The sequence below is a fragment of the Erythrolamprus reginae genome, chromosome 12 (genome assembly GCF_031021105.1).
Source record: "Erythrolamprus reginae isolate rEryReg1 chromosome 12, rEryReg1.hap1, whole genome shotgun sequence".
NCBI lineage: Eukaryota > Metazoa > Chordata > Lepidosauria > Squamata > Dipsadidae > Erythrolamprus > Erythrolamprus reginae.
In genome coordinates this window covers 31,592,105-31,618,786 of record NC_091961.1, presented here as the reverse complement: position 1 = coordinate 31,618,786, position 26,682 = coordinate 31,592,105, and the positions used below count along the sequence as shown (strand labels likewise).

At 45.3% G+C, this 26,682-nt stretch overlaps 1 protein-coding gene and 1 long non-coding RNA gene across 6 annotated transcripts in view; one reads left to right on the top strand and one right to left on the bottom strand.

The window, feature by feature from the left end:
• USP2 (ubiquitin specific peptidase 2) overlaps positions 1-26,682 on the bottom strand; it is a 78,165-nt gene that overhangs the window by 44,535 nt on the left and 6,948 nt on the right. For 2 of the 5 annotated variants that reach the window (XM_070765868.1, XM_070765867.1), the window contains 2 exons: positions 21,916-22,001; positions 6,850-7,628 (listed from right to left, as the gene is read on the bottom strand). In XM_070765868.1, the coding sequence (XP_070621969.1) occupies positions 6,850-7,587 (738 nt within the window). In that variant the 5' untranslated portion in view covers positions 7,588-7,628; positions 21,916-22,001. Of the gene's footprint in view, positions 1-6,849; positions 7,629-15,967; positions 16,166-21,915; positions 22,002-26,682 lie in introns of those variants that run through there. The other 3 variants (XM_070765870.1, XM_070765866.1, XM_070765869.1) reach the window with 3 other exon arrangements.
• LOC139175047 (uncharacterized) lies at positions 22,945-24,732 on the top strand. Its single transcript, XR_011560462.1, has 3 exons — positions 22,945-23,577; positions 23,680-23,777; positions 24,029-24,732. It is a non-coding gene; the product is annotated as an uncharacterized lncRNA (long non-coding RNA).

The window sequence follows — 26,682 nt, the reverse complement described above, 5'->3', positions numbered from 1 at the left end:
GGTGGGTCTTGAGTAATTTGCGAAAGACAAGGAGGATGGGGGCCGTTCTAATCTCTGGGGGGAGTTGGTTCCAGAGGGCCAGGGCCACCACAGAGAAGGCTCTTCCCCTGGGGCCTGCCAAATGACATTGTTTGGTCGACAGGACCCAGAGAAGGCCAACTCTGTGGGACCTTACCGGCTGCTGGGATTCGTGCGGTAGAAGGCGGTTCCGGATGTATTCTGGCCCAATGCCATGTAGGGCTTTAAAGGTGATTACCAACACCATCCCATTACCGTCCCATTCTAGGCCAATCAAAGTGTTTGCATTTCACTCCCAGTGAAATAGATTCCTATGCTATCTGCAGCCCATGCAAATTTTGCTCCTCTTTGCTTGCAAAATAGATAAAACCCCGAGGGATTAGATTGCCCTTGCAAGGGGGGGGGGGTTGAAAGAGGAAGAAAGCAGATGCTTTTGAGGGTGGGGGAAGATTTTAAGGAGTGTGCAGATATCAACACCCTTGAAAATGTCCAAAGATATTTCAAGTATTGCCCACAAGATCATATGCTGCAACGTCCTACCGGTCAATGACTACTTCAGCTTCAACCGCAACAACACAAGAGCACGCAACAGATTCAAACTTAATACGAACCGCTCCAAACTTGACTGTAAAAAATATGATTTCAACAATCGAGTTATCAAAGCTTGGAACTCATTACCGGACTCAATTGTGTCAACCCCTAACCCCCAACACTTCTCCCTTAGACTCTCCACGATTGACCTCTCCAGGTTCCTAAGAGGCCTGTAAGGGGCGTACATAAGTGCACTGGTGTGCCTTTCGTCCCCTGTCCAATTGTCTTTCCTTTCTTTCACCTATCATATATATTCTCTTCCTTTCATATATCCTCTCCTCTAAGTTCACTTTCATCCTCTTTTATATTATCACATGTCTATTTTTCTTCCTACGTATTTGTGTATTGGACAAATGATTTTTTTAAAAAAACCATGCACAGACCAAAAAGTGAGATTCCAGCAGATATCCAGGAGATAGGAGTAATTATTCAATCATATGAGAAAGATTACATTAAAGTGTATTAAATAGTTTTTACTTAAGAAATAGCACAGTCAAGTTAAAGAGTCTGGTCATACACATTCAAATCAGTTAATATCTCTCAATGCAATAATAATATCACAAGCCTGTCACAGCTTACAAATACATCAAACTATCACCGAATACACAGAGCTTACTGCATCAGTCATAGTCAATCAGCAGAATGAGCAGAGAGAACAGAAAGTTCAGGGAGGGAAGTGTTTTTAATAGGAAAGTGAACCCAAGAACAAGGGGGCACAATCTGAGGTTAGTTGGGGGGAAAATCAGAAGCAACGTGAGAACACATTATTTGACTGAAAGAGTAGAAGAGGTTTGGCACAAACTTCCAGCAGATGTGGTTGGTCAATCCAGTCACTGAATTGAAACATGCCTGGGATAAACATGCATACAAATCTGATAGATAGATAGATAGATAGATAGATAGATAGATAGATAGATAGATAGATAGATAGATAGATCCAACCTAAGATAAAATACAGGAAATAGTATAAGGGCAGACTAGATGGGCCGGGAGGTCTTTTTCTGCTGTCAATCTTCTATGTTTCTATGAATGAGGAAAGAAGGAAGGAAGGGAAGAAAGAGAAGGAAGGAAGAGAAGGAAGGGAGAGAAGGAAGGAAGGAAGGAAGGAAGGAAGAATCCACATAACTGAATGTAAACATGCCTGGGATAAATATATATCCATCCTAAGATAAAATACAGGAAATAGTATAAGGGCAGACTAGATGGACCAGGAGGTCTTTTTCTGCTGTCAATCTTCTATGTTTCTATGAATGAGGAAGGAAGGAAAGAATGAAGGAAGGGAAGAAAGAGAAGAAAGGAAGAGAAGGAAGGAAGGAAGGAAGGAGGGAAGGAAGGAAGGAAGGAAGGAAGGAATGAAGGAAGAATCCACAGTAACTGAATGTAAACATGCCTGGGATATACAGTATATCCATCCTAAGATAAAATACAGGAAATAGTATAAGGGCAGACTAGATGGACCAGGAGGTCTTTTTCTGCTGTCAGTCTTCTATGTTTCTATGAATGAGGAAAGAAGGAAGGAAGGGAAGAAAGAGAAGGAAGGAAGAGAAGGAAGGGAGAGAAAGAAGGAAGGAAGGAAGGAAGGAAGGAAGGAAGGAAGGAAGGAAGGAAGAATCCACATAACTGAATGTAAACATGCCTGGGATAAATATATATCCATCCTAAGATAAAATACAGGAAATAGTATAAGGGCAGACTAGATGGACCAGGAGGTCTTTTTCTGCTGTCAGTCTTCTATGTTTCTATGAAATGCAACCGGCCCCTTCCTTCAGTGACCCCCCCCCCCCCGTCCCACGGGAAATTGCTTGTTTCAACAGCCGCGAAAGAATCAACCTGTCAAGATTTTCTGTTTTCCGTTTCCCTGCCTCTCCGTCCTTGGCACGAGTCCCCGGTTTTTTTATGTAACCGGTATAATCACTTAATGCTCACCCGGGAACATGCAGAGAATCTACACAAAGACACCCACCCACGCACACAGACCGGCTTGTGATGTCAACAGTCCTCAGAGACGCGGAGAGAAGGTGGGACAAACTCACGATCTGTCCGTTGCAAAAGGCCACCGTACTTGGATCTGCGTGCGTCGTACGAAAATACATCGTAGAGTCCTAGCCACTTGCAAAGTGTTCGGCTTGTGATATGAAATCCAGCATATAAATCTCCTTTGCTGTGTATCACAGTGGTCCCTCTACTTACGAACTTAATTCGTTCCGTGACCAGGTTCTTAAGTAGAACAGTTTGTAAGTAGAAGCCTTCTGCTGCACGAATCCCAGCGACCGATTAGGTCCCACAGAGTGGGCCTTCTCCGGGTCCCGTCAACTAAACAATGCCGGTTGGCGGGCCCCAGGGGAAGAGCCTTCTCTGTGGCGGCCCCGACTCTCTGGAACCAGCTCCCCCCAGAGATTGGAACTGCCCCTACCCTCCTTGCCTTTCGTAAACTCCTCAAAACCCACCTTTGTCGTCAGGCATGGGGGAATTGAGACATCTCCCCTGGGCCTGTACAATTTATGTATGGTATGTTTGTATGTATGTCTGCTTAATAATGGGGGTTTTTAAAAATATTTTAAATTGTAAATTATTAGATTTGTTATGAATTGTTTTATTGTGTTGTGAGCCGCCCCGAGTCTACGGAGAGGGGTGGCATACAAATCTAATAAATAATAACAATAATAATAATAATAATTTTCCCATAGGAATCAATGTAAAAGCAAATAATGCATGCAATTGGGGAAACCACAGAGAGGGTGGAGGCCCTGTGGAGTTTGTTCCCGGCATCTACTACTCTTTCAGTCAAATAATATTTTCTCACATTGCTTCTGATATTTTCCCCAACTAAACCCAGATTGGACCCTCTTGTTCTTGCATCCCTTCCCTCCTGAACTTTATTTCACCTTTTAAATAAAGGTTCTCCCATTGTTTAATCCCTTTTAAGCCATATTTAAATGTTTCGATCCTGTCCCTCTTTTTCCTTTTGTCCTCCAGACTTTACAGATTGAGTTTGTGAAGTTTGATGCTTAAGACCTTCCACCATTTTTGTAGCCCGTCTTTGGACCCATTCAGTTTTATCAATACATTTTTGGAGGTGAGGTCTCCAGAACTGGACACAGTATTCCAAACAGGGTCTCACCAATGCTCTATACAGCGAAATCACAATCTCCCTCTTCCTGCTTGTTATACCTCTAGCTATGCAGCCAAGCATTCTACTTGCTTTCCCTACCGCCTGACAACACTGTTCACCCATTTTGAGACTGTCGGAAATCACGACCCCTAAATCCTCCTCTTCTGAAGTTTTTGCTAACACAATTTGTTCCAAGCATCTACTACTCTTTCAGTCAAATAATATTTTCTCACGTTGCTTCTGATCTTTCCCCCAACTTTTCCCCAAGTGCATTATTTTACATTTGGAAACATTAAACTGCAGTTTCCATTGCTTTGACCACTTATCTCGTAAAGAACAAACAAATAATTAAAATGCAACAATTGAAATGCATTTAAACCCTAAATAACCCACTACAATCATACAATCAATTATATCTTGGCTGGAATGAGATGTCAATCTTACGGTCCCCAGAACCTGCCGGGAAAATCCATGTCTTCAGGGCCTTACGGAATAATAATAAATACAATAATAAATATTAACACTAAAGTTCCATTGGGTCCCAGACCATAGAATTGTGGGGTGTGTGAAATGTCTATTTCTTCCTAGAAGAACGAGTAAGAGCAAATAATTGAGAAGCACTTATCTTAACTCAAGAACATAGACAGCCCCGGGCCGTGAAGGATGGTGGTTGTATTGGCGGCTGGTAACTCGGCATTTAATCATGCTTGACCTCTCCTAGACACTGTACAATTAGCCCACTGGGCCATGCCCTTGTTGACCCAGGTACCACGGCCATCCTACCTGGCTGTATTCCCGAGGAGATGAGGGCATTGCGTGCCCGGAGCGTGTCAAGAGTGTGTTGGAAAAAAACACCAACCAGGTGCAGTTGGAATGGATGGAAAAAACAGGAGGTTATGGAGTGCAGTGCTACTGGAGAACAGATTTAACAGATTGATAGAGTTGGGAGGGACCTCACAGGTCATCTAGTCCAACCCCCCCCCCCTACATCTATATACAGTGGTACTTCTAGTTACGAAGTTAATTCGTTCCGTGACCAGGTTCTTAAATAGAAAGGTTTGTAAGAAGAAGCGGTTTTTGCCCATAGGAATCAATGTAAAAGCAAATAATGTGTGCGATTGGGGAAACCACAGGGAGGACGGAGGCCCTGTTTCCTCCCAGGAGATTCCTAGAGAGGCCCCATGGAGGCTTCGCCCTGCCTTTTCTGGCCCTGTTTCCTCCCAGGAGATTCCTAGAGAGGCCCCATGGAGGCTTCACCCTGCCTTTTCTGGCCCTGTTTCCTCCCAGGAGATTCCTAGACAGGACCCACAGAGGCTTCTCCTCGCCTTTTCCGGCCCTGTTTCTTCCCAGGAGATTCCTAGAGAGGCCCCACGGAGGCTTCTCCCTGCCTTTTCTGGCTCTGTTTCCTCCCAGGAGATTCCTAGAGAGGCCCCACGGAGGCTTCTCCCTGCCTTTTCTGGCCCTGTTTCCTCCCAGGAGATTCCTAGAGAGTCTCCACGGAGGCTTCTCCCTGCCTTTTCTGGCCCTGTTTCCTCCCAGGAGATTCCTAGAGAGGCCCCACGGAGGCTTCTCCCTGCCTTTTCCGGCCCTGTTTCCTCCCAGGAGATTCCTAGAGAGTCTCCACGGAGGCTTCTCCCTGCCTTTTCTGGCCCTGTTTCCTCCCAGGAGATTCCTAGAGAGGCCCCACGGAGGCTTCTCCCTGCCTTTTCCAGTTTCAGAGGCTCGGGTTTGTAAGTGGAAAACGGTTCTTGAGAAGATGACAACTGGCAGGAATAGCCAACACTCCAGAAGATAGGCGCAAAACTACAAAAGGATCTTGTCAGACTCGAACAATGGGCACTATCTAACAAAATTAAATTCAATGGTGAAAAAAGGAAGGTTCTACATATAGGCAAGAAGAACTCAATGCACAAGTCGACTATAGGTGGTACATTGCTCAACAGTAGTAACAGTGAGAGGGATCTTGGAGTCCTAGTGGACGACCATTTAAATAGGACCATTAAACAGCCAGCCCTACCACTCACTGCCTGCCTAGCCCGGCCCTTACTTTTTGGGGAGAACTGAGGCCACTTCCTGATTGGACCTCACCGCGCTGAGAAGTTCGCATGTGGAGCACGGAGGAGGCTGGAAGGCCGGAGCTCGGGGCCATGGCTGTTGCTGCTGCCTGCTGGCTGGGGCTCTGCCACTTTAGGCGCCGCGGCGAGATTAAGCAACTGAAATCTCAATGTGAACGTCCTCACCCAAGCGAGATTTCGGCGAAAATTGCCAATATCCTTGTTTCTGAACATGCACGGAAGCAAAAAAACGGCGATTTTCACCGGAATCTCACTGGCTGCGTAGTTGCGTGTGGCCGCCAGTGGTGGAGCTGGAACGGGGCACTTTTCCTATCGGAATGGCATCCCCCCCCCAATTCTAGGAGCAGCCCAAAGCTGTTTGTAGGGATAGCATTCCTTTCTCCTTATCACCTATCAAGGTGATAAGGTGCCTTGGACTCTTCAGCCTTGAAAGACGGCGTTGAAGGGGGGACTTGATCGAAGTGCATAAAATCATGCATGGGATAGAAAAGGTGGATGGAGAAAAATCCTTTTCTCTATCACACACTACTAGGACAAGGGGTCCCTCCCTAAAGCTCACAGGTAAGAAAGTGAGGACAAATCAAGGGAAATATTTCTTTACCCAGAGGGTCCTTGGTTGATGGAATTCCCCTCCAGAAGAGGTCATGACAGCTGTCAGCCTGGAGAGCTTCAAGGCAGGATTAGACAGATGCATGGATGCCAAGTGTATCATAGGTGGTTATTGAAACGGATGTCCATGTGCCGCCTCTATGTTGGTTGAGGCAGGCAGGGTTCCCTTGGGTCCCATTTGTTGGGAGTCAAAGGAAAAGGAGGGTTTTGCCTTCTCCTTCTGCTCAAGATCCCCATGGACAATTGGTGGGCCGCTGTGGGACATAGAATGCTGGACTCGATGGGCTTTGGCCTGATTCAGCAGGGCTCTTCTTAGGTCCTTATGTTTGTTTAAGGTCAACCCCGTGGGATCTAATTGGCCTCTGGGAGGTATGGAGGCAGGAGCAAAAGGCAGAGCTCTCCCCCGCCCGCCCCTAACCCAATTCAAACCATGGAGCCACTTACCGGATTCTCCTTGTTGTGGACGTCTGTCTGGCTGTCTGTCCACTCCCACTGCTGAACGGAGGAACGGCTGGTGGGGCGCAGGGATGGGGTGATGACTTCCGGGGTGGAATTGTGCATCCCAGGGCCCGGGGAACGTCCCCCTTTGCGACTGTAGGACTCCAAGTAGTCCTGGACGTAATCCGAATGCCTGGTGGGCTGGTACAATCCTTGGATGCTACAGAGCTCTTGCCGGGGCCGGGAGACGAAGGGGCTGCGGGTAGAGGTGGAGGGGTAGGCTTCGGAGGAGAGGTGCATAGAGGACAGGTCCTGTGCCAAGTCGGAATGGCTGCTGGATTTCTTGCGCCCCAGCGGGGTGGAGCCATAGCTGGTCGAAGGGCTGTTCGCGAAGGAGTAGGTGGCCCCGCCGCTCAGCCCTCCGGCGGGCCGCACCGGAACCCGGCTGTACCCGGGGCTCAGCCTGGTGCCCGAATCCGGGCGCTGGAGCAACCTCCCGCCTCCATCGAAGTTCAAGGATGAGGAGGCGGTGGCCCCCGACGTCCGCAGGTGGGTAGAAGCCAAATAGCTGGAAGGGGTGGCGGGCTTGTAGCCGAGCTTCTCCTTGTCGGAGTAGGAGGAGGAGAGCTTGGAAGAGTAGGAGGAATAGGTGGCATAGCTGGTAGTGGCTTTGCTGCAAGGCAAGGTGTCCGAGTAGCGGGGCGAGTCCACGTAGCGCTTCAAGGTGGAAGAGAGCTGGGACATCCTGAGGGAGGGGGCGCTGGGGGAGATGCGGGTGGCATTGACTGAAAGAGAGCAAAAGGAGGAGACGGTTAGCTGGCGGGGGGGCTGGCACAAAGGGGGTCCTTGCTCCCCCCCCCCCGCTTCAGGATCAACAGAAAGGAAAGACGCAAGGGCCTTCCAACAAGGGTTGGCCAACAGATTAAGAATAGAGTAGAGTAGAGTAAAATAGGGTTAGGGTGCATTAATAGAATAGAATACAATAAATATTGGAGAATAGGATAGGATAGGATAGGATATAGTAGAGTTGAGTTGAGTAGAGTTGAGTTGAGTAGAGTAGAGTAGAGTAGAATAGGGTTAGGGTGCATTAATAGAATAGAATACAATAAATATTGGAGAATAGGATAGGATAGGATAGGATATAGTAGAGTAGAGTTGAGTTGAGTAGAGTTGAGTTGAGTAGAGTAGAGTAGAGTAGAATAGGGTTAGGGTGCATTAATAGAATAGAATACAATAAATATTGGAGAATAGGATAGGATAGGATATAGTAGAGTAGAGTTGAGTAGAGTAGAGTAGAGTAGAGTTGAGTAGAGTAGAGTAGAGTAGAATAGGGTTAGGGTGCATTAATAGAATAGAATACAATAAATATTGGAGAATAGGATAGGATAGGATAGGATATAGTAGAGTAGAGTTGAGTTGAGTAGAGTAGAGTTGAGTAGAGTAGAGTAGAGTAGAGTAGAGTAGAGTAGAATAGGGTTAGGGTGCATTAATAGAATAGAATACAATAAATATTGGAGAATAGGATAGAATAGAGTAGAGTAGAGAGTAGAGTAGAGTTGAGTAGAGTAGAGTAGAGTAGAATAGAATATTGGAATGAATAGAGTATGGTAGAATAGAAAATAGAATAGAATAGAATACATATTGGAGAATAGAATAAATAGATAGCATAGAATAGAATAGAATACCATAGAATAACAGAACAGAACAATATCTTTATTTAGGATAGAAAAGAATAGAATAAAATAAATATTGGAGAATAGAATGGAATGGAATGGGATATTGGAATATAGAGTAGAAATGGAAGCCTTTGAGATCTCCCATTCTAGGAGTCCTCCTTCTTAGCCCACCTGTCCCCACCAAGATATTCTGTCCCCCTGCCTCGTGTTCCCTTCACTCCAACCCAGCTTCGCCCTCCCACCATGAGAAGGAATAACCTTGACCGAAGTTCAACTCTTTTCCTCATCTTTTGGAATTGGAGGCATCAGGAGACACGAAGCTCACTCCTGCCTCCTGCTGGCAAAGCAACGTCATTTTGCAAAGGAACAGGCAACTAAGAATGATAGAAATAACTTACACCGGCGCTCGGTTCAGGGAAGTTCAACCAAACTGGCCCAAAGCAGCAAAAGAATGACTGTTTTTTAGGGTTTTTTTAAAAAGTCTTTTTAAATTTAATTAATTGGATCTAAGATATTGTATATTGTTTAATATATGTTGTAAGCTGCCCCGAGTCCTTGGAGAGGACTAAAAAGGGAGAAAGAGAGAGACTAAAGTACAATAAATAAACTAAACTAAAATAAAATAATAAAAGCATGCTTTAAATGAGGTCTGCACACAACAATGTGAAGCCACAGCTGAACTTCAGGAGCATCAGACTGTCACATCGCGCAAAACACACAGAAATGACCAGAAACCTTTATATATGCAGAGGGTTTTTATCTTTTGCAAGCTGCGGCGATTGGAGGGGCGAGCTCGGGAGCGTGGATCGCCGGCCATCGCTGCCTTTTGGTGAGCAATGGTAAATTTCTATTACCGGTTCTAAAGAATGGGTCCAAATCGGCAGCAACCCACCACTAGGTTGTTCCTAATGACCTAGGTTGTTGTTATTTATCAGATATGGGGAGAGTGCGGCCTTTGGCCATGGACGAAAGGACATTTTGACACTACCGAGATTTTCTATTCTTTTTAAAAATAGTTTTAAAAACAATACAAAAGCAAAAAAAGGCAACAACCAAGCACATAAGTGTCTTTACAGTTTACATTTCTGGAACGTCAAAAAAAGAATTTTTTTATGCATATAGGTCTGTCTATCACAATATTAATATTTTATGCATATAGGTCTGTCTATCACAATAATAAAAATTCCCTGATATTTCCCTTATATTTCCCTGTAACTTGCGATCTAGTTAACTTGTGCGGTCGTAGATGACGTTGTACCAAACGGCTAAGCCGTGGAGAAATATTGTTAGCTGAGGAAGCAAGTTGTTCATTTTTGCTTGACTCTTGACTATTTTTACATGATTTCCCCCTGATTTTTAAGCATTTTATTCCCTTTTTTTCACAAATTCCCTGATAATTCTCTGATATTTCCCAAACCACTGATTTCCCTGATAATTCCCCGATTTCCCTGTTTTCCAGGTTTGCTGGACACCCCGTAATCTGTTGCCATATTAATGTACCCAATTATGAGAAGGTCTTACTCTAAAAATGTAAAATACTTAATCTTGCATATAACAACAGCAGCTAGAATTGAATTCGCACAGAATTGGAGAAACCCACAAATACCTGGAGACAGCGAGCTCATCAAGAAAATATACGACTGCGCAGGGATGGACAGATTGACAATGGAATTAAATAATCAAAAAGATTCGGACTATTATGAAATCTGGACAAAATGGTATCAATGGACAAACAAAAGAAACTCAAACATCAAGAAGAATGGTGGAAGGTCTTAAGCATAAAACTTATCAGGAAAGACTTCATGAACTCAATCTGTATAGTCTGGAGGACAGAAGGAAAAGGGGGGACATGATCGAAACATTTAAATATGTTAAAGGGTTAAATAAGGTTCAGGAGGGAAGTGTTTTTAATAGGAAAGTGAACACAAGAACAAGGGGACACAATCTGAAGTTAGTTGGGGGAAAGATCAAAAGCAACATGAGAAAATATTATTTTACTGAAAGAGTAGTAGATCCTCGGAACAAACTTCCAGCAGACATGGTTAGTAAATCCACAGTACAGTAACTGAATTTAAACATGCCTGGGATAAACATATATCCATTGTAAGATAAAATACAGGAAATAGTATAAGGGCAGACTAGATGGACCATGAGGTCTTTTTCTGCCGTCAGTCTTCTATGTTTCTATGTTTCTAAGTTCAAAAACAATTAGAAGACAATGTCGATAAAAATGTATACACGATGTTGATTCACCTGTAAATCTGATTATGTATTGTTTTTAAAACGGAAAAAAATTATAAATATATTGTAAAAAAAAAAATAATGTACCCAATACCTGTCAGATTCCGTGCTTTTGAAAAATTGAATTTTATACCATCCTTTCCCAACCACAGCTCCAGATGTGGTGGTGGGGACCACATCTTTTCTCCTCCATTATTTATCACCTGCTGTTTCGACCCTCCAGTAACCCCTGTGAAAACCAGGAGATTAAAAAAACCTCCACCCTCTGAATTCCTACCTGCCCTCCGACTCTTTTTAAAGCTCGCGTAATACAGGGTGGAGAAGGAAGATGTTAATTCTTGCACGGGAAAAATCTGGGAGCAGCAGGTTCTCCGAGGAGGAGTCCTCTTTCAACATACCTTCGACACCTGGAGAGAAGCTTTCTCCGGCTCACCTGCTCCAGATGCCTCCCGAGTTGATCACCTTCTCAGGTGACCCTTTTGCTCTGTCACTTAAGGACTGGGCAAGTCTCGAGGGAGCCTGTCACCGCAGCGGTGGCACTGGTAGCCTGGGGCACACGGGGTCCAGCTGAGGAGCCTCTGGTAGCTTTCAAGCCTCGGGGCCATAATGTTCTCCTGCACACACTAAGCCAGGCACAAAGGCTGCCATCTAGCCTTCCGAAGGCAACACGCTCCCTCATGTGAATCTGCCTCTGTTCTTCGAGAATCTCAGAAGTTTGTCTGGCTTGTTTATTTTCCAAACAAGGATGTCAGAAGGGCACGGGATCAGAACTGCAGAAAAGGACAATGGCTGCCAACCTGCCTTCCGTTGAGGACCTGTATACTGCACGAGTCAAGAGGGCGGTGAAAATATTGACTGACCCCCTCGCATCCTGCCCTCAAAACGCTGCTACAGAGCACTGCAAACCAAGACAACTAGACACAAGGACAGTTTTTTCCCCGAACGCCATCACTCTGCTAAACAAATAATTCCATCAACACTGCCAGACTTTCTACTAAATCTGCACAACGATTACTATTGTTTTTCTCATTGTTTCTGTCACCCAACTCCTCCCACTTAGGACTGTAACCTGTTGCTTGTATCCTTATGATGTATATTAATATTGACTGTTTCCTGATTGCTTATTTGTATCCTATGACAATCATTAAGTGTTGCACCTCCTGATTCTTGACAAATGTCTCTTTCTTTTATATACCCTTGTGTGTCCAATCACACTTGGCCAATAAAGAATCCTATTCTATTTTATTCTATTCTATTCTATTCCATTCCATTCCATTCTATTCTATATTCATTCCATTCTCTATTCTACTCTACTCTACTCTACTCTACTCTATTCTATTCTATTCTATTCCATTCTATTCTATATTCATTCCATTCTCTATTCTACTCTACTCTACTCTACTCTATTCTATTCCATTCTATTCTATATTCATTCCATTATCTATTCTACTCTATTCTATTCCATTCTATTCTATTCTATTCCATTCCATTCCATTTAAGGAGATAGCACTGGGTTCACACATGATGCTAACCCTCAGATGTGCTGTATTTGGTTTGTGCTGGCACACTGTGTGAGTCGAACAAATCAGGGCATCTTTTAAATCCAAGCCCATCTTAGCATCATCCGTGACTCACAGTCATGGGAATCCAGGAGAAGATAGAATAAGATCATGCCTACCATGATGTCATTTCTCACCTGCCTGATGCCCATGACCTCATCCTTCCATTTCCATTCCTGCATTGGGATCATGAGGTCTGGCCCAATATTGTTCCTTTCCTTCTTCCCTTTCCAGATCCCTGGCCTCTCTAGACAATTGGTCAGGGGGCCCCAAACACTCAGAGCATGCCCCACCACCATTGGGGGATCAACTGAGACTTCAGTAGGAGATAGTTCAGCAAAAATGGAGTGGGGACGGCACTGAAGGCCCCCTCCATTATAGCTGGGACGGTGTTGCCTAGTTGGATCATGAAACATCTGCCCACTACACAACTAGACTTACACTCCTAGGTTTAGAAAGCTTAGAACTATGTCGCCTTAAAATCCTCTGCTACAACGTCAATGACTTCAGCTTCAACCACAACAATACACAAGCACACAACAGATACAAACTTAAAGTAAACCACCCCAAACTCGACTGCAGGAAATACGACTTTAGCAACCGAGTAGTTGATGCATGGAACTCACTACCAGACTCTGTAGTATCATCATCTCACCCCCCAAAACGTTACCTTTAGACTATCCACAGTTGACCTCTCCCAATTCCTAAGAGGTCAGTAAGGGGCGTGCATAAGTGCACCAGTGTGCCTTTTGTCCCCCTGTCCTAATGTTTCTCTTTTACTAGTATCATGTATATAAACATTGTTATATCTTTGTATACCACCAGTGTGTAGTTGACAAAATAAATAAACAAACAAACAAACAAACATCTGCAAGACCAATCAAGGAGAATATTTGTAGCTGAGAGTTGAGACCTGGTGCTTTCTGAGCTTGGTGAGCTTCCTTGGTGACGTTTCGTGACCTAACTAGGTAACATCATCAGGGCTAGTTTGATAGTGAAACATCTGCAAGAGAATAACCAAGCTCAGAAACCATCAAGGACCCTACAGTCCTTCTCGCCCTCCTCCTTCCCCTCTTCCTCTTCCTTTCCTCCTCCTCCTCCTCTTCATCTTCCTTCTCTTCCCCCTTCCTCCTCCTCTTCCTCTTCCCCTCCTCCTCTTCCTCCTCCTCCTCTTCATCTTCCTCCTCTTCCTCCTCCTCCTCCTCCTCCTCCTCTACCATCACCACCACCACCTCTCAGCCCAACCAATCATTCCCCATCGATCAGAGGTCTCAGTCTACAACTTCCAAGGCCTTGTGCGAAGCTGGAAACGATGGTGCCCGTATTCCAGCCCCTTGGAGAAGCTGCTCTTGTGTTTCTAGCCAGAACGCTCGTGTTTCCTCATGAATCATTCAGGCCAGGAGCCTGCTATCGGCCGCTGCTCCAGAAAAAAGGCACTTTTTGTATCCTGGGTTCAATTCGGGGCTCCGTAGAAAACCGGTGGTGGGTCTCAAAGAGGAGGAGGAGGAGGAAGACGAGGAGGAGGAAGACGAGGAGAAGGAAGAGGAGGAGGAGAGGAGGAAGAGGAGGAAGAAGAGAAGGAGGAAGAGGCAGTGGTGGTTTTTTGAGAAACTTTGCAGGCCTTTCTCCAGAGGCTTTACAACTCAAGACAATTTCTCACATGGAAGAATTCACATGTAAAAATGCCATGCTTACTACTTTCCAATTCCAGGTCTTCCTGGCTTCTCCATGTGCCCAACGCCAAATCTTTGCAAAGCATGTGAGATTGTTAGTCTCTTGATTTCAAGAACAGCCTGTTTCCCTGTTCTCGGCCAAGGAACGGTAGCTGTGCTCTACTCAGCTTAGTGTCAGTAGTATTAGTCGTAAAATGGGGATAGGTGTAAGTAGATACAATAGGTATCAATAGCGTCCCGTCTCGGTTGTATGGCTGTAGGAGGCTCGTAAGCAATAGGAGGACATTTCAAAAGCACTAAAACAATAGAAAACAAAGCATTTCCGAACAATAAAAACCACACCACCAAATCCTGAGCAGGGGTAGCTTTACAGGCTCTGCCTCACCTTAGGTGCCTACACCTGAAAGCAAAACCACAATTGTATGTATATATGTGTGCGTGGGCATGTTTGTGTGTATGGAGACGGAGTAGGTAAGCGGTGAAGCAAAGGGAAAGAGAGGAGGGAGGGAGGGAAGGAAAAAAGGAAAAGATAAAGAAGGGAGAGAGGGAAGGAGGGAGTGGAGAAGGAAGGAAGGAAAATATAAAGAAGGGAAGGAGAGAAGGAGGAAGGGGGAAGAGAAAAAGGAAGGGAGGAAGGGAGAAAAAAGAGGAATAGAAGAGAAGAGAATCAGAAGAGAAGAGAACAGACGAGAGGAGAGGAAGAGAGAGGAGAGGAGAGGAAAGGAGAAGGGAAGGGAGGGGAGGGGAAGAGAAGAGAAGAGAAAAGAAGAGGGGGGAGAAAAGCGGGCACATTCAACTTTAAAGAAAGCATCGAAGGAAGAGAAGAAAAGGGAAAGAGAGGAGGGAGGAAGGGAGGGAAGGAAGGAAGGAAAGGAAGGAAGGAAAAAAGGAAAAGATAAAGAAGGGAGAGAGGGAAGGAGGGAGGGGAGAAGGAAAGAAGGAAGGAAGGAAAATATAAAGAAGGGAAGGAGAGAAGGAGGAAGGGGGAAGAGAAAAAGGAAGGGAGGAAGGGAGGAAGGGAGAAAAAAGGGGAATAGAATAGAATAGAATCAGAAGAGAAGAGAACAGACGAGAGGAGAGGAGAAGGGAAGGGAAGGGAAGAGAAGAGGGGGGGGAAGCAGGCACATTCAACTTTAAAGAAAGCATCGAAGGAAGAGAAGAAAAGGGAAAGAAAGGAGGGAGGGAGGAAGGGAGGGAGGGAAGGAAGGAAAGAAAGGAAGGAAGGAAAAAAGGAAAAGATAAAGAAGGGAGAGAGGGAAGGAGGGAGAGGAGAAGGAAAGAAGGAAGGAAGGAAAATATAAAGAAGGGAAGGAGAGAAGGAGGAAGGGGGAAGAGAAAAAGGAAGGGAGCAAGGGAGGAAGGGAGAAAAAAGGGGAATAGAATAGAATAGAATCAGAAGAGAAGAGAAGAGAACAGACAAGAGAGGAGAAGGGAAGGGAAGAGAAGAGAAGAGGGGGGGGGGAGAAGCAGGTACATTCAACTTTAAAGAAAGCATCGAAGGAAGAGAAGAAAGATGGCAGACACACAACCACATAGGCATGAAATGGAGAAGGGAGAGGAATTTCATATCTTCCCAAAACAGGCAATCAGTTTTCGGCTAACCCAAGCTAGAAACCACCTGCCTGGACACGCAAGCAGATCCCCAGATCACCTTTCCTCCAACAGTCTTGGATCAAACCATGAGATCTCCATCCTCCTAACACTCTTTGGGTTCGGGATCAAGCCGAACGCCACCCAACCCCTTCCAAACATATTAATCCAAAAAGTCTCCAAAGGACAGCAACCGAACCCCTTCTTCCCTCTGGATTCTGCAAACAAGCCCCTTCCCCTCCTGCCAAGGCCGGCACAGAGCCCAGTTCTCTCGCCGGGTGGAACGGACCGAGTTCAGCCAAGTTCAGCTAAGCAGAAACCTTCCCCAGCACCGGGCAGCCAAGGGACACTCCTGAGAAAAACCTACCGTTTCCGCAGAGCTTACCTGGGCCTCTATTCCATCCCCCAGCCAGGGGCTGTTTCCCCCCCTCCCAGTTTCTGCACCTGGAGAGAAACTCTCCCCCCTGGTCCTAGGAGGAGGAAGTGCCCACCGGACCCGTAGCCAACTCTGGAGAAGTTCAGCCTCTTTGCCCAGCAGCTGCTTGGCTCCTCTCGGCTCGCCCCAGCCTGGTTTCCTGAGGCTCACATGGTGGAGTTTTGCCGGTTGCTGAGGAAACAGCCTTTTCAGAGTGACCGGACGAAAGTTATGGGTTGGCTGGGTGCCTTGGCCGGGCTCCAGCAGGACCTGGGCAGGCGGTGTTGGAGAAACAAGCAAGGGCCGCTGGAAGAAGGAGGCAGGTGAGGTGAGGTGGCCCACAAACAGAGCCTCTGTCACAGATGGGAAGGTCAGTGAGTGAGGGGCTCTACCCAAAGGTGCTTTTTCAAGAGGCAACTGGACGTTTGGGTTTTTAAAGGGCTTTTCAAGAGGCAACTGGACGTTTGGGTTTTTTAAGGGTTTTCAAGAGGCAACTGGACATTTGGGTTTTTTAAGGGCTTTTCAAAAGGCAACTGGACGTTTGGGTATTTTAAAGATTTTTTAAGAGGCAACTGGACATTTGGGTTTTTCAAGGATTTTTCAAGAGGCAACTGGACATTTGGGTTTTTCAAGGGCTTTTCAAAAGGCAACTGGACATTTGGGTATTTTAAGGGTTTTTCAAGAGGCAACTGGACATTTGGGTTTTTCAAGGGTTTTTCAAGAGGCAACGGGACATTTGGGTTTTTCAAGGGTTTTTCAAGAGGCAACTGGACGTTTGGGTTTTTAAAAGGATTTTTCAAGAGGCAACTGGACGTTTGGGTTTTTCAAGGGTTTTTCAAGAGGCAACTGGACATTTGGGTTTTTCAAGGGTTTTTCAAGAGGCAACTGGACATTTGGGTTTTTCAAGGGTTTTTCAAGAGGCAACTGGACATTTGGGTTTTTCAAGGGTTTTTCAAGAGGCAACTGGACGTTTGGGTTTTTTAAGGGCTTTTCAAAAGGCAACTGGACATTTGGGTATTTTAAGGGTTTTTCAAAAGGCAACTGGACGTTTGGGTTTTTCAAGAGGCAACTGGACATTTGGGTTTTTTAAGGGTTTTTCAAAAGGCAGCTGGAAATTAGGGTTTTTAAAAGGATTTTTCAAGAGGCAACTGAACATTTGGGTTTATCCTCACGATTGATATTAATATTGATTGTCTCCTGGTTGCTTATTTGACCACTATGACAATCATTAAGTGTTGTACCTCCTGATTCGTGACAAATGTCTCTTTTTCTTTTATGTCCACTGAGAGCATCTGCACCAAGACAAATTCTTTGTGTGTCCAATCACACTTGGCCAATAAATAATTCTATTCTATTCTATTCTACTGAACTCTCTTCTATTCTATTCTCCAATATTTATTCTATTCTCCAATATCTATTCTATTCTATTCTATTGTGTGCTGTGCTGTGCTGTGCTGTGCTGCTCTGTCCTATCCTATCCTATCCTATCCTATCCTATCCTATCCTATCCTATCCTATCCTATCCTATTGTATTCCAGGAAGAGACAGAGAGCCTCCTTCAGACGTAGGAAAGGCATTGTAAAATGCAAGTCCTTTAATTTGTTACTTATTTTAGAGTTATTTGTGTTTATAATTATTAGCTGTAGGAGTAGCTGGTCATAATTACATCATTAGCTGTACTTGTGGGAAAAGCTACCAGACACTTGCTTGCTTTTTTTTTAAAGCTAAGATGGATTAACATGGCTACAACAAATTTTAAGGTCGTCTTCCTTATTCAAGAGTTGAGGGTTGGGTGTCATCAAAAGTTGTTAAAATATAAAACCCAGTTGAAGAAAGGCACTCAAAGCCGGACGGAACGTGGAATGCCAGGACCAAAGCAATCCTATTACGGTTTAGCATAACACAACAAGCCAACCAGGGTTGGATACCGCACCCAATATAGGAGGGAAGCACAAACCAGAAGGCTTCCAAGCCAGGGATGGGTTGTTCCTGGTACGGCCTGCTTTGGCAAACCCATAGTGGCAGGTGAACTGGTAGTGACGGGTTTAAGAACCCACTACCGTTCCAGGCTCTCTAGAACTGCGAGAACAGAGACCTCTCAACTCTTTGCTTTGTCCTTCATAACCTCTTCTGACAACATCAGAACGTCCTCCTCCAAAACGCAACATGAGAAAATATTATTTGACTGAAAGAGTCGTAGATGCTTGGAACAAACTTGCAGCAGACGTGGTTGGTCAATCCGCAGTCACTGAATGTAAACATGCCTGGGATAAACATAGATCCATCCTAAGATGAAATACACAAAATAGTATAAGGGCAGACTAGATGGACCACGAGGTCTTTTTCTGCCGTCAATCTTCTATGTTTCTATGTTGAAGGACGGAACTTAAGAACCACTCTTCAAAGTTTGATCAGACATTGCGATAACACAAGAGGTTTCAGCGACGAAGGAAAAAATAATTAAGCATAATTTTTTGTCCCCCTTCTGCCATCCTTCCGAGGTGGGTAAAATGAGGACCCGGATTGTGGGGGCAATAGCCTAGCTCTGTTAAAAAAAGGCCCCTCAAAGTAACAAACCACGGCTTAGCCTAGGATTCTCCAAACCTGTGCAAATTACCCCAAATTCAGTAAAAAATAGCTTTTCCTTTGAGCAACGTCACACGATCCCATTACTCCTCACAACAGGGACATATAAACAGACGTAATTCCACACCGCGTTCTAAAATAGACTCGAAAATCTGCCAAATTATCAAAAATCGACAAAATTACCGATTATAATTTGCTGAAATGACTCGATTGGATTCTGTTTTTTAAATCATTCGGGTATTCCTGAAGTTACGTCCCTTCGTTCAACCACCGTCTGAAGGTGTGACGGTGTTGAATGAACTCCATCTGTCTAGTCTGGAGGACAGAAGGAAAGGGGGGAACATGATCGAAACATTTAAATATGTTAAAGGGTTAAATAAGGTTCAGGAGAGAAGTGTTTTTAATAGGAAAGTGAACATAAGAACAAGGGGACACTATCTAAGGTTAGTTGGGGGGAAGATCAGAAGCAACCTGAGAAAATATTATTTTACTGAAAGAGTAGTAGATCCTTGGAACAAACTTCCAGCAGACGTGGTAGATAAATCCACAGTAACTGAATTTAAACATGCCTGGGATAAACATAGATCCATCCTAAGATGAAATACACAAAATAGTATAAGGGCAGACTAGATGGACCAGGAGGTCTTTTTCTGCCGTCAATCTTCTATGTTTCTATGTTGAAGGACGGAACTTAAGAACCACTTTTCAAAGTTTGATCAGACTTTGCAATAACACAAGAAGTGTTGGTGACGAAGGAAAAAAAAAATTAAGCATTATTTTTTTCTCCCCCTTCTGCCATGAGGGAGACCAGTGAGGTGGATCCTGGCCACCTTTGGCGGTCTCAAAATGACCTTACTTACCACTGAAGGACATGGCTTCGTTGTGGGCTTGGGAAGCAGCTTCTTCGGGGTTGGAGTTTGCTTGTAACCCATCCTTAGCCAAGCCACTCAAATACATGTTGCACGCACAATTAGCACAGCAGGATATAATTAAGTGGGATGGAATTCGGCATGAGTAACCAAGCCGCCACCTCAAAGGGTCACGCCAACAGGTCATCTGTTAAGCAGTGCTCACCAAATGCTTGTAAATGTATGCAGGAGCCGATCCCTGTTTTTTGCAATGCCGCGCGAATGCATTAGCACAAAATATGTGGTGTGATGGTGGTTGCTGGAGGCAGGAGAATGGGTCTGCTTGTAGAGTTCACTCATCTCTTCTCTTTCACCAAGAGTCCAGGAGTAGGCAAAGTTGGCTCTTCCATGACATGTGGACTTCAACTCCCAGAATTCCTGAGCCAATCATGCTAGCTCAGGAATTCTGGGAGTTGAAGTCCACAAGTCATAGAAGAGCCAACTTTGCTTACCTCCGACCAAGACCAAGGGTAGGCAAAGTTGGTTCTTCTATGACTTGTGGACTTCAACTCCCAGAATTTCTGAGCTAGCATGATTTCTGGAAGTCCACAAGTCATAGAAGAGCCAACTTTGCCTACCCCTGACCAAGACCAAGGGTAGGCTCTTCTATGACATATGGACTTCAAGTCCCAGAATTCCTGAGCTGGCATAATTGGCTCAGGAATTCTGGGAGATGATGTCCACATGTCACAGAAGAGCCAACTTTGCCTACCCCTGCCCAACACCATCAATCTTTAGTTGGCCATATGACAAGTCACACATGTGATAAATATCCTGGACGAGTCTAGCTTTGCCTCCTTAGAAGAGGCTGGAGAATTCTGGGAGTTGAAGTCCCACGTGTCATAGAAGAACCAACTTTGCCTACCCCTGACCAAGACCACCAATCCTTACTTGACCATATGACAAGTTATACATGTGTTAAGATGCCCTGAATGAGTCTAGCTTTGCCTCCTTAGAAGAGGCGGGGGAATTCTGGGAGTTGGAGCCCATGCGCCATTGACGTAACATGACCTTTAAAGCCCTACATGGCATTGGACCAGAGTACCTCCGGAATCACCTGCTACCGCACGAATCCCAGCGGCCGATAAGGTCCCACAGAGTTGGCCTTCTCCAAGTCCCCTCGACTAAACAATGTCGTCTGGCGGGGCCCAGGGGAAGAGCCTTCTCTGTAGCGTCCCCGGCCCTCTGGAATCAACTCCCCTTGGAGATTAGAACTGCTCCCACCCTCCTTGTCTTCTGTAAACTACTTAAGACCCACCTAAACCGCCAGGCATGGGGGATTTGAGACACCTTTCCCCCAGGCTTATTATAATTTATGTTTGGTATGTATGTGCTGTTTGGTTTTTAATTATGATAGGGTTTTTAGTTTTTTAATGTTAGATTTGTGCCATTATAATATTGTTTTTATCGTTGTTGTGAGCCGCCCCGAGTCTTCGGAGAGGGGCGGCATACAAATCTAATAAATTATTATTATTATTATTCATGTTTTACCCTCCCCAGGCTCCAAAGGCTTCCCTGGAGCTGGGGAAGGGTAAAAAGGCCCTTCCCCATCCTTTTGGAGGTTCTCTGGAAGCCAAAAACACCCTCCCAGAGCCCATGTGTGAGCCAAAAATCAGCTGGCTGGCACACACATGCACGTTAGAGCTGAGCCAGGGCAATGGCTTGCGTGCCAGCAGATATGTCTCCATGTCGCACGAATCCCAGCGACCGGTTAGGTCCCACAGAGTCAGCCTTCTCCGGGTCCCGTCGACTAAACAATGTCGTTTGGCGGGACCCAGGAGAAGAGCGTTCTCTGTGGTGGCCCCGACCCTCTGGAACCAGCTCCCCCCTGGAGATTAGAACTGCCCTCCTTGCCTTTCGTAAAGTTCTTAAGACCCATCTCTGCCGTCAGGCACGGGGGAATTGACACATTTCCCCCGGGGCCTGTACAGTTTATACATGGAATGTTTGTGCATTTGTTTGCTTTTAATAATGGGGTTTTTAGATTAGATTTGTTCTTACATTGTTCTTGTTATTATTGTGAGCCGCCCCGAGTCTACGGAGAGGGGCGGCATACAAATCTAATAAATGAATAAATAAATAAATGTGCCACCTCTGACACCCGTGCCATAGGTTCGCCATCACTGCCCTACACCATTCCTGACAAATGTCAGTCCAATATCTCTCCTTGAAAGCCTGCAGGGATGAAGCTCTGACAACATCCGAAGGCAACTCCTGTTCTCCTCCTCCCTTCCCAATTTCTCGCCGCTAACCACTCTTTGCACATAACCAAAACACCTCCGCTAGGGTAGGCTTGGCCAGTTTTATCTCTGACAAGGCTGCGCTCCCGATGGCCAGCTCCGAGGAAGCCCACAAAACCCTACCATCCTCTCCCACCCCTTTGCCCCCCACCCCACCTTCTCCCACCCCTCGAAGGATGCTCACCGTTTGTGTCTGCCACTTCTACGAAGAGCTTTGTTCCTTGTGATGTTAGAAGCAAAGTGGCATCATTTCACAACGAGTGCCCGAGGCTGTGGGAGACACACGGAGAGAGAGAACGCGGGTGAATCACTCACAACACATCAACACGGGACACACCTGTGGGAACTCAGGTGCAGGTAGGCAGGCAGGCAGGGAAGGAAGGAGGGAGGGACTTTGGCGAGGGAAGAGCACAGGGCGGTATGAGGAGACAGCCCGGGGCATGGAGAGAAGACCGCCAGAATCTGGTGCGTCTTCTTTCTCCCGGGCCTGGCTTGCACCAGAAGTCTTTTTGAAGCATGCTTGCTCCACCTAAGTGACCATCATCTCCGAACTGATTTAAAGGTTGTTCATAAAATCATACATCATAATGTACAACTACACAAGAGCACGTAATAGATACAAACTGAATGTAAATCGCTCCAAACTTGATGGCAGAAAATACGATTTCAGCCATAGAGTGGTCACCGCCTGGAACTCATTACCTGACTCTGTTTAGTTTCAAGTTTTATTGGATTTATATGCCGCCCCTCTCCGAAAACTCGGGGTGGCTAACAACAATCATGAACAATATACAATAAAATCCAATACTAAAAGCAAATTAAAACCCCTTAATATATAAAAAAAACCAAACATACATACAAACATACCATGTATAGAGTTGTAACGGCCTAGGGGGAGAAGAAGTCTTAATTCCCCCATGCCTGGCAGCAGAGGTGGGTTTTAAGTAGCTTACGAAAGGCAAGGAGGGTGGGGGCAATTCTAATCTCTGGGGGGAGTTGGTTCCAGAGGGCTGGGGCTGCCACAGAGAAGGCTCTTCCCCTGGGTCCTGCCAAGTGGCATTGTTTAGTTGACGGGACCCAGAGAAGACCCACTCTGTGGGACCTAACTGGCCGCTGGGATTCGTGCGGCAGAAGGCGGTCCCTGTTGTTGCTTCCCCCAACCCCAAAATCTTCAACCTTACATTATCTACAATTGACGTCTCCCCTTTTCTAAGAGGTCTGTATGGGGTGTGCACAAGTGCACTTATGTCCCTAATGTCCCTGTCCTACTGTCTTATTATCCTTTCTATTACCACGTTCTACTTATGTTATGGGGTGGACAGAAATACGGAAACACTTGGCTTTTTGTCATCATAATGTTTGACCATGTTCAAATCAATCAAAACTTGACATATTTTTATGGGTTTTTTGAAATTAATTCTGTTATTTGACATGTTTTTTTAAACTACCTTTTTTTAAAACAGAAATTTAAGGACATTGGTTATAACCTTCTAGAAATGGCAGACCTCTCAGACTTTCAAAGAGGCCAAATTGTTGGTGCTCGAATGGCAGGCGCTCGTGTAACAGAAAGTGCCTGAATGTTGGGCGTTTCAAGAGGTCATGTCTCAAAAGTCATGACTGCTTTTGAAAGAGAAGAGAAAACGTCCTCAGCCATTCACAGGTCTGGTCGAAAGTCGAAGTCGTCTGAGAGAGACCGTCGGACTCTAAAGCGAATTGTTAGAGCGGATCGCAAGACCGCAGCTCCTAAAATCACTGCAGAGCTCAATAGACACGTACAGAACCCAGTGTCCACAAAAACTGTTCGAAGGGAGCTTCACAGATCTGGATTCCACGGAAGAGTTGCAAGGTGTTTCCATTATTTTGTCCAGCCACTGTATGTTATGTTAATATGTACTATAATACTATACTTGTTTGACAAGTAAATAAATAAATAAGTTGTGTTTTTCAGGGATGCAGCTAATTCCTCGCAGGACCAAGGTGGGGCCACCGAAGCAGCCCAGAAAGGAAAGACTCGGCTCAGCAAGGATGCAGGAAAAGGAAGGTCCGGTAAGGGAATCCAACCACACAACAGAGACCTCAAACCATGTTGCATTCCTCCAAGGTTTGGCACAAAGGGGTTAAACTAGGCGCCGTTCCCTAGGTGTGCAAACCAGCTGGGTGACTTGAGGCCAGTTCTCGGCCCAAGATGGAGAAGTGGCAAAAAAAACTTTCCTGGAAGGTTGTGCCCAGTCCATGGGGCCATCAGCTCGACAACACGACAACGTCCCTTCCCTAAATGCATATTTTTATCCACGCAGCTTCAAGAGTTTGGAAAACAACAAAACAAAACCACAGAACATGGGTAAGCAGCTTTGCGATCCATATATACAGTTCTAGAGAGGAATTATGGAGTCTGTCATCCGCACCTCTGTAACTGTCTGGTTTGGTTCTGCAACCCAACAAGACCGACATGGACTTCAGAGGAGAATCAGAACTGCAGAAAATACAATTGCTGCCCACCTGCCTTTCACTGAGGACCTGTAGACTGCATGAGTCAAAAAGAGGGTGGGGAAAATATTGACTGACCCCTCGCATCCTGGACACAAACTGTTTCAACGCCTACCCTCAAAACGTCGCTACAGAGCACCGCACACCAAGACAACTAGACACAAGAACAGTTTTTTCCTGAGCGCCATCACTCTGCTAAACAAATAATTCCCTGAACACCGTCAGACTTTTTACTAAGACTTCTATTTCTACGTTTTTTTCTCATCATTCCTATCATCCTTTCCCTCCCACCTAGGACTGTATGACTGTAACTTGTTGCTTGTATTCTAAGATTTTATTAATATCGATTGTTTCTTCATTGCTTATTTGACCCCTATGACAATCATTAAGCATTGTACCACATGATTCTTGACAAATGTATATTTTCTTTTATGTACACCGAGAGCATCTGCACCAAAGACAAATTCCTTGTGTGTCCAATCACACTTGGCCATTAAAGAATTCTATTTTGTTCTATTAGGACTGACACCCACCTCAGACACATACAATAAGTGCGCAAGAAGTTACTAGTCCTCAACAACTAGAGCTCCTGGTTTCGACTTCTTGCTGCAACCTGGCATGCTTGGTCCACCGTGTTGAACTGACACAACCGCCCATTCCTGGTTGCTTTGCAAGAACATTCAAACTCCGACTTTTTCATCGCCGCCCGGGATTTCGGGTCAAGCCCGCCCCGTAACTGGATCACCGAGAAAGCTATTTTGAGTTCCAAACAGCTGCAGTAGATCTCAGGTTGGATTGGGCCATAGGGCCAGGCTGGAGGGAAGGACGGACGGGGATCCACAGCTGTTCCTCCATCGTCGGGATTTCTCCAACGTAAACAACCCTCCCCTGATCCTCGGCTTCCTTCTTCGTGTTAAGAGCGAGAAAGAATGGAAGGATGGGGAGGAATCCCTTCTCCCTGCGGAGAACGGATGTTCTAGATCATCTGGTCCCAACTTTTATGGTTGATGAACATCATTAGGATGGCCAGGTTTGGATAACTGAAGTTGTGGCTGGCTCGGTGGAGGGTGGGTGGGATCAGAGCTGGTCAAACCATTCTAGAATAGGGTAGGGGGATGGAAGAGCTAAGGAACTGGCCAACGGCAGCTCCCAGGATTCTCTGGAAGAAGCTATGACAGTTACAATAACAACAACAGAATTGGAAGGGACCTTAGAGATCTTCTAGTCCGACCTCCTGCTTAGACAGGAAACCCTACATGACTTCAGACAACTGGTTATCCAACATCTGCTTTAAAACTTCCAGTGTTGGAGCATTCACAACTTCTGGAGGCAAGCTGTTCCACTGGTTAATTGTTCTAACTGTCAGGAAATTTCTCCTTGGTTCTAAGTTGCTTCTTTACACCCATTGCTTCTTGTTCTACCCTCAGGCTGACCCCTCTTCTTTGTGGAAGGAATGGGAATGAATGAATGAAGGAAGGGAGGGAGGAAGGAAGAAGGGAGGGAGGAAAGGAGGAATATGGGAGGAAAGGAGGAAGAGAAAGGAAATAGGAATATGGGAATGAAGAAAGGAAGACAGGGAGGAAGGAAGGAGTTGGAAGAGAGGGAGGGAGCAAGAAGGGAGGAGGGAAAGAAGAAAATAGAAAGATGGGAGGGAGACAGGGAGGGAGGGCGGAAGGAAAGGTCAGTAAGAAAGGAATGGGAATAGGAAGGAAGGAGGGAGGAAAATAGGATTAGGGGAGGGAGGGTGGAAAGGGAGAAAAGGGGAAGGAGGGAGGGTGGAAATAGGATGATGGGAGGGAGGGAGAAAGGAAGTTTGAGTGAGGAAGGAATGGGAATGAATGAAGGATAGATGGAAAGAAGGAAGGAAGGATGGAAAGAAGGAAGGAAGAAAGGAAGGAAGGATGGAAAGAAGGAAGGATGGAAAGAAGGAAGGTTGGAAAGAAGAAAGGAAGGAAGGATGGAAGGAAGGATGGATGGAAAGAAGGAAGGAGGGAAGGAAGAAAGGAAGGAAGGAGGCAAGGAAGAAAGGACGGAAGGATGGAAAGAAGGAAGGATGGAAAGAAGGAAGGAAGGAAGGATGGAAAGAAGGAAGGATGGAAGGAAGGAAGGAAGAAAGGAAGGAAGGAAGGAAAACCAAATGTTTTCAAACTTCCACTGATATTTTTAAAGTTCATAACGGATGCACAATATTCTTATGCAGGCGTATAAGAATCACCACCCAAATTTATTTATTTATTATTTAGATTTGTATGCCGCCCCTCTCCGAAGACTCGGGGCGGCTCACAACAAGACAGAACAAATCATAAATAATCCAAATAACTTTAAAATATTTAAAGATTTAAAAGAACCCCATATACTAACAGACACACACACAAGCATACCATGTATAAAATTGAACATGTTTCCCAATAGCACTTTTGGTTCTTTTGTCCTTTTAGTACATTTAAATTCCTCAGCCTATCCT